Source organism: Entelurus aequoreus, linkage group LG26, assembly GCF_033978785.1.
Source record: "Entelurus aequoreus isolate RoL-2023_Sb linkage group LG26, RoL_Eaeq_v1.1, whole genome shotgun sequence".
NCBI classification, from domain to species: domain Eukaryota; kingdom Metazoa; phylum Chordata; class Actinopteri; order Syngnathiformes; family Syngnathidae; genus Entelurus; species Entelurus aequoreus.
Window position 1 is genome coordinate 19,348,042 of NC_084756.1, and position 8,405 is coordinate 19,356,446.

General features: G+C 40.3%; 1 protein-coding gene across 1 annotated transcript; it reads left to right on the forward strand.

The window, feature by feature from the left end:
• Positions 1–1,305: 1,305 nt before the first annotated feature.
• hrh1 (histamine receptor H1) lies at positions 1,306–2,944 on the forward strand. Its single transcript, XM_062037792.1, has one exon. It carries the CDS (start codon positions 1,306–1,308, stop codon positions 2,872–2,874), a length of 1,569 nt encoding a protein of 522 aa, XP_061893776.1. The 3' UTR covers positions 2,875–2,944.
• Positions 2,945–8,405: the final 5,461 nt, after the last annotated feature.

An 8,405-nucleotide genomic window follows, 5' to 3' on the forward strand; every position in this document is an offset into this window, starting at 1 on the left:
TAGCAGATCCATTCTATGTGTCATACTTGATCATTTCGCGATATTGCCATATTTTTGTTGAAAGGATTTAGTAGAAAACATCGACAATAAAGTTTGCAACTTTTGGTCGCTGATAAAAAAAAGCCTTGCCTGTACCGGAAGTAGCGTGACGTCACAGGTTGTGGAGCTCCTCACATCTGCACATTGTTTACAATCATGGCCAGCAGCAGCGAGAGCGATTCGGACCGAGAAAGCGACAATTACCCCATTCATTTGAGCGAGGATGAAAGATTTGTGGATGAGGAAAGTGAGAGTGAAGGACTAGAGGGCAGTGGAAGCGATTCAGATAGGGAAGATGCTGTGAGAGGCGGGTGGGACCTGATATTCAGCTGGGAATGACTAAAGTAGTAAATAAACACAAGACATATATATACTCTATTAGCCACAACACAACCAGGCTTATATTTAATATGCCACAAATTAATCCGCATAACAAACACCTCCACCCTCCCGTCCATATAACCCACCAATACAACTCAAACACCCGCACAACACACTCAATCCCACAGCCCAAAGTACCGTTCACCTCCGTAAAGTTCATACAGCACATATATTTCCCCAAAGTTACGTACGTGACATGCACATAGCGGCACGTACGTACGGGCAAGCGATCAAATGTTTGGAAGCCAAAGCTGTGTACTCAAGGTAGCGCGTCTGCTATCCAACTCAAAGTCCTCCTGGTTGTGTTGCTGCAGCCAGCCGCTAATACACCGATCCCACCTACAGCTTTCTTCTTTGCTGTCTTCATTGTCCATTAAACAAATTGCAAAAGATTCACCAACACAGATGTCCAGAATACTGTGGAATTTTGCGATGAAAACAGACGACTTAATAGCTGGCCACAATGTTGTCCCAATATGTCCGCACAATCCGTGACGTCACGCGCAAACGTCATCATACCGAGACATTTTCAGCAGAATATTTCGCGGGAAATTTAAAATTGCACTTTACTAATCTAACCCGGCCGTATTGGCATGTGCTGCAATGTTAAGATTTCATCATTGATGTATAAACTATCAGACTGCGTGGTCTGTAGTAATGGGTTTCAGTAGGCCTTTAAAGAGAACAATATTGCCAACCTTTTAACACGTATTCTCTTTTGTCTTCCAGATGTAACCAGGCAAGATTGTTAGAATCAATGGACTACAGATTGAGACAAGACAGAGTGTAACCTTTTGATTGCTACCTGGTCTGAACATATTTATTGACATGCTTGGGCCCACAGCTGTGTTTACCAGCATGGGACTGGATCGATAGGCTCCGAGGATGGAATCTGCCGTGTCCCTCTCCACGGTCCATCTACACCTTAACACAAACATTTATGACAACGACAGCAGCGTCTGCACGGGCCGAGGCGTCCACCCGCATTACCCGAACGCTGTCCATAGCAGACTCCATAGCGCCCTGCTGGGTGTCTCTCTGGGCTTCCTCTCCCTGCTCACCATCATAATGAACATGCTGGTTCTTTACGCTGTGAAGAAAGAGAAGAGCTTACACACGGTGGGGAACCTCTACGTTGTTAGTTTATCCGTGGCCGATTTGATCGTCGGCACCACGGTGATGCCGCTCAATCTGGTGTACCTGCTGGAGGACGAGTGGAAGCTGGGCAGGGCCGTTTGTCAGTTTTGGCTGATTATGGATTATGTCGCGAGCACCGCATCAATTTTCAGTTTGTTTATTCTCTGTTTGGATCGGTACCGCTCTGTCAGACAGCCGCTCAAATACCTAAAGTATCGAACACGGGGGAAAGCGAGCATGATGATATCTGGGGCCTGGTTGCTGTCGATGACGTGGATTGTTCCTATTTTAGGATGGAGGTCTTTCACCCGTGTAGAACTTAAACCCGAGGAGGAGAACAAGTGCGACACGGATTTCCGCTTCGTCACGTGGTTCAAAGTTATTACAGCTGTCTTGAATTTTTACGTACCTTCAGTTTTGATGCTTTGGTTTTACACTCACATCTACTTGGCAGTGAGGCAACACCTCAAAGACCGAGAGAGGATCATCCATCCGGTGGATTCATTCGTGGAAAATGAGAATGGGCAGAATGCTCGGACATTAAATGCCTCCAAGTCGCCCGAAATGGAATGTGTGGCTCCGATAAAACTGTTTAAAAGGCAGCTCGACCAGAAGCTTCTAGATCAGACGTACTCCCTGGAGGAGTTTGAGAAGGCCAAAACTGCCCTTTCCAGATCACACAGAAAAATCGGTGCTCAATGTCCGGAGCCGACAAAACATCTCGCAGTGTCGACCAAACTAGGAATGGTCTCCTTATCCCCTGAGGAGAAGAACCAAGAAGCTGTTCCTCTCAGTCCACCTTCCTTACAAGCAGAAAATGTAATTTCAGAAGCGAACCGTGAATCGTCTTTGAATGAATGCCACGTCACAGTGCCAAACTCGGTTGTTGCCGTCCGTGACGTCAATCAGGTGCAGAGGTATACATCCGTGGCCTACAACGCCTACGACCCCAGTCAAACTGTACTGTGGTCCGCCTCCGCCGACAACCCGGACGAGCCAAACGAGGTGACTCTGAGACAAACCTGGCAACGGTTCGTCGAACACTCCAGAGAAAGGCTTCAAAGTCTGAGGATCCACAAGGAGCATAAGGCAGCCAGGCAGTTGGGCTTCATCATCGCAGCGTTCCTGCTGTGTTGGATTCCGTACTTCATAGCCTTCATGGTGATGGCGTTCTGCAGGGAGTGCGTGCACCACGACCTGCACATGTTCACCATATGGCTCGGCTACTTCAACTCCACCCTCAACCCTTTCATATACCCGCTCTGTAATAGGAATTTTAAACGAGTCTTCAAGAATATTCTGCACATCAACTTGTGACAGTGGTTTCAGCACATCCGCTACAGTCTCGTATTGAGCCTTTTATACCCTTTTGGGAAAAGGGTGTCACCCGCAGCTATCTGCTAGTCCCCGACGGCACATTCTAGCAACACATTTAAACAAGAACGCTAACACAAACAGCAGCAAATAACAAAATCTAACTAGGAGAAGTTCAGGATGGGCCTTTCCACCAAATCGGTGCCATTTGCTTGTTCTAACTCACTTAAAATAAATGTTTTGTATTTTTTAAATCTGATACATTGAACTACTCCTGTCATGATCTGTGGTCTGGATTATGTTTTTGAATTTTTTCTGTCATGATCTGTGGTCTGGATTATGTTTTGTTATTTTTTGTTAGTTTTTGGATTATTTTAGTTCCTGTTTGCGCTCCCTTGTTTGTTTAGTCACCATGGCGACTCATTAGTTTCAACTGCCTCATGTTCGGGACACGCACTTATTCTAATGAGGAGACTATTATTTAAGCCTGTCGTTGCCAGTTAGTCCGTCTGGCGACATTGCTCTGTTCATGATTGTTTCATGCTCTTGTCATGAAACAAAAATGAACTAAAAGACTCCAAAAACTAACAAAAAATAACAAAACATAATCCAGACCACACATCATGACAATTCCAAACGTGTACTGGCCCATCTAAGGCAACTTTATTTCATTTCTCTACAAGGTTTCCAAGCCAAAGATAACTCATTCGAGTAACAGGACTGAGAGTTACAAGTGTGAGTTTTTACTATAGAATTAGCATGTTGACACTTTGGGCCTGATTTACAAAAGGTTTGCGTGTACTAGTGTTGTACGGCATATTAGTGTATTGTATTAGTATAGTGCCGCGATACTAGTTAATCATATTCGGTACTATACCGCCTCTGAAAAGTACCAGCCTCCTTCCCCTCCCCCCTACAAGCAGACGAGCATGTTTGGCAGCGCACAATCACTTATAAGTACTGAGTACTTATAAGCAGACACAGTGTGTACACGAAAAGGTAGAACGGACGCATTTTGGCTTAAAAACTAACGATAAAGGTGAAGTTATAACACTGAAACGCCCTCAGGAGGAGGTGCTTTAAGACATGCCTAGCTGTCGGCAGTGTTTTAGCTACTTCTAAATCACTAATTCTCGCCTCCATGGCAACAAATAAAGTAAGTTTCTTTAAAGTATCATCCCTGCAGGACGAGAAATAGCTAAACATGCTTCACTACACACCGTAGCTCACCGGAATCACAATGTAAACAAACGCCATGGGTGGATCTACACCTAGCATCCACTGTAATGATACCAAGTACAGGAGCGTATCTAGTCGATACTACTATGATTACGTCGATATTTTTTGGCATCACATCTTCTTTCGCTTTTAAAAATTTTTTTAATTGGGTTTATAAACTCAGTAAATATGTCCCTGGACACATGAGGACTTTGTATATGAGCAATGTATGATCCTGTAACTACTTGGTATCGGATTGATACCCAAATTTGTGGTATCATCCAAAACTAATGTAAAGCATCCAAACAACAGAAGAATAAGTGATTATTACATTTTAACAGAAGTGTAGATAGAACATGTTAAATGAGAAAGTAAGCAGATATTAACAGTAAATGAACAAGTAGATTAATAATTCATTCTCTACCACTTGTCCTTAATAATTTTGACAAAATAATAGAATGATAAATGACACAATATGTTACTGCATATGTCAGCAGTTAAATTAGGAGCCTTTGTTTGCTTACTTACTACTGAAAGACAAGTTGTCTTGTATGTTCACTATTTTATTTAAGGACAAACTTGCAATAAGAAACATATGTTTAATGTCCCCTAAGATTTTTTGTTAAAATAAAGCCAATAATGCAATTTTTTGTGGTCCCCTTTAATTAGAAAAGTATCGAAAAGTAACGAAAAGTATCAAAATAATTTTGGTACTGGTATGGGGACAACACTAGCGTGTACTAAAACATGTGCAAACTACACAGCCCACGCAAAGCTGATCTACTAAACGTCGTGTGAGCAAAATATAAGGAGCGCAATTCATTTTGCGTCTCCGTCTTCATTAACATGCAGAATCTTTGATCTTTAGAACGCCCACAACACTGGAAGGTGAAAATGCAAATATATTAAACAGCACACGCAATGTGATTTATCACCACTCATCACCGTTTTGCGAGCACTGTTTCACGTTTTATTTGCCATTTCTAAAAAATACGTGCAAACTGACAGTTACGCACACGGCTGCAAAAGAGAACCCCCCGTCCTACATGTGTGTCAACACTCAACCAATTTGGACTGTAAGAATAACATACATATTAGACATATTGTCTATTCAGCAACATCCTCTTATAATTTTATAGCTGCTGCATGACTTAAGGCAGGGGTGTCCAAACTTTTTCCACTGAGGGCCGTACACGGAAAAATGTAAGCATACTGGGGCCATTTTGATATTTTTCATTTTCAAACCTTAACAAAATATATGGATTTTTTTTTAACCTTTAGGGTTCCCGGGGACCATAAAAAGTCTCAGTCATTAAAATGTAAAAAATAATTCAAATTATTATTATTTTTTATTTAACGCCTACAATAACTTCAACTTCAAGTTGATATAAAGTAAAAAAAATTAAAAAAAATAAAAGGTTTTATGCCTTTTCTGTCAAAGACAACTTTGTTTTTTATAGTAAAACTGAAATATGCAGTATTTAGTAATTAGAGCCCTAAAAGATCAATAATGCAGGACACCATTGATTTTAATTATTTCATATTTTTGAGTAATCACAGTGAAATGTTAAATAAAATCCTACTAAATATATTTGGGATCCAAAAGGTCCCCCACTCATAAAGTGATACATTTTTATTACGTTTTTTTTTACTTTTAACACTTAAATTACGAGATCAACTTCAGAAATATCTGTCGATTTTACGTTTGTACTATTATTTTGTGTGTATTATGCTCTTTTGTCAAATAAAACTTTGATGTTTTTTTTATGGCAACCACACAATATATGCAATATTTTTTCCACATAAAACATTTTAAATTTATATGTTTTAAGTAATAATTCATTATAACATAGATTTGTAGTCTTTTTTTTTTTTTTTTTTTTAGCAATGGCAAAAAAAAGAAAAATACACAAAGACAAAAGAAAAAAAACAGCCTGCATGGCAGCTTTGTGTCAACATTGCAACTTTTTCTTGTTGGATTTCACCTCATTCCACTTTTTTAAAATGTTTTTTTAAATGTTTGCAATATTATCAATTTTGCAATTTTTGCAGAATTTGTGCAGGCCGCAAATGGCCCCCGGGCCGCACTTTGGACACCCCTGACTTAAGGGGCTGATTAAAACCAATTCAATTGATGTGTTTTGGTGTCTGCTGGCGTTTTCTTTTAAAAAATGATGGGTTTTTTTATATATAAGCTATATTATTTGCATATTTGGAAAAAAATAACTTCTTGCAATATGCATTTTCTTGCATATTGTTCTTCACATTTGCAGTCAGTGCCGCGGACTGAAAAAAAAAGTGTGGGTTCCATTGTAGATGCACCGCAGGAGTCAGGACTGCTGGGTTCTAAAATGCCCATAGAAAGTGGTACATGTCTGCTGCTTGTTTAAAAACACAGCAAAATGTGCATGATAAAATTAATGTGCAGTAAATGATCACGCAAAATCCTGATTTAAATAAGGCGAACTGCACCAGTTATGAATAACACTCACAGTTTAGCCCCCGTTATGTGGAGCTTAGTAAATCAGGCCCTAAGTACACTTAAGTGCAATGACCCTTGTTTTAATAATAACAAAATAATATAATAATGATGTGCTTTGTCCCCCATAACACAATACAGATACAGGGAGTATTTTCTTTAAAGGGGCCCCATCCTGCATTTGTATCTTTTCAGACTCATGTAATTAAATGTTGCACTCTTGTTCTACATCATCCGGAAGTGTCATATCATGTGTTTTAAGGTATACTTTGAGTTCCATTTTTTTTATTTCTCACACCACAACTGAAGGAAATCCCATGTCTGGAAACTTGCCGCTTCTCCAGCATTAATTACCATTTCTCACATTTGCTTGAAAATGGCAGCTGAAAGTGGGTTTGTTTTTTTTTGCATGTAAGAATTGTGTGCCTAAACTGGGAAAATGCAGCAATGGATATATTTTATTTTCTTCTTCTGTGGAGCTAAAGACATACCTCACGGCATACTTCACCTGAGCTCTCGGCACCAGACCGATGTTTTGTACACAAAGAACAGTCCAACGCCGGATTATCCCATATTTATTCAATTATATCTAGCGGGACGTGTCTCTATGCGCCTCTGAGCGGATGAGTGGATGGCTGGGGTCGACTCCTGATGAATTGCAACAGGGTAGGTGTGCTCTGAGCATGTCAGCCAGGAGGAGAAGAATGCAGATTAACCCTGTACACAACTTGAGATTCATTGAGTATTTTACAAAACCCAAAACCTGTGAAGTTGGCATGTTGTGTAAATGGTAAATAAAAACAGAATCCAATGATTTGCAAATCCTTTTCAACTTATATTCAATTGAATTGACTGCAAAGACAAGATATTTAATGTTCCAACTGAAAAACTTTATAATTATTAACTTAGAATTTAATGGCAGCAACACATTGCAAACAAGTTGTCACATGGGCATTTTTACCACTGTGTTACATGGCCTTTCCTTTTAACAACACTCAGTAAACGTTTGGGAACTGAGTAGACCAATTTTTGAAACTTTTCAGGTAGAATTATTTCCCATTCTTGCTTGATGTACAGCTTAAGACAGTTGTTCAATAGTCCGGGGTCTCCGTTGTGGTATTTTAGGCTTCATAATGTGCCACACATTTACAATGGGAGACAGGTCTGGAGTACAGGCAGGCCAGTCTCGTACCCGCATCTTTAACTACAAAGCCATGCTGTTGTAACACTGAAATAAGCAGGGGCGTCAATGATAACGTTGCTTGGATGGCAACATATGTTGCTCCAAAACCTGTATGTACCTTTCAGCATTAATGGTGCCTTCACAGATCTGTAAGTTACCCATGTCTTGGGCACTAATATACCCCCATACCATCACATATGCTGGCTTTTGAACTTTGCGCCTATAACAATCTGGATGGTTCTTTTCCTCTTTGGTCCGGAGGACACAACATCCGCAGTTTCCAAAAACAATTTGAAATTTGGACTCGTCAGACCACAGAACACTTTTCCACTTTGCATCAGTCCATCTTAGATGAGCTCGGGCCCAGCAAAGCCGGTGGCGTTTCTGGGTGTTGTTGATAAATGGCACTGTCGATTTTTGAGAAAATGAAAGGATTTAAGTGCGCTTTATAGTCCGAAAAATACGGTACTTGAATACTTTGATGACGTGGCGCTTCGTCTCTAAAAGGAGTATGTATTTATTTTTTATCTTACAGATCACCCCAAAATGAGCAGACATGTTTTTTTCCCCTAAAATATGATACGTTGTTTTCAGTTTGTCTAATGCTAACATTAGCCGCCTAAATGCTATGTATGACGCACACATCGAACATAC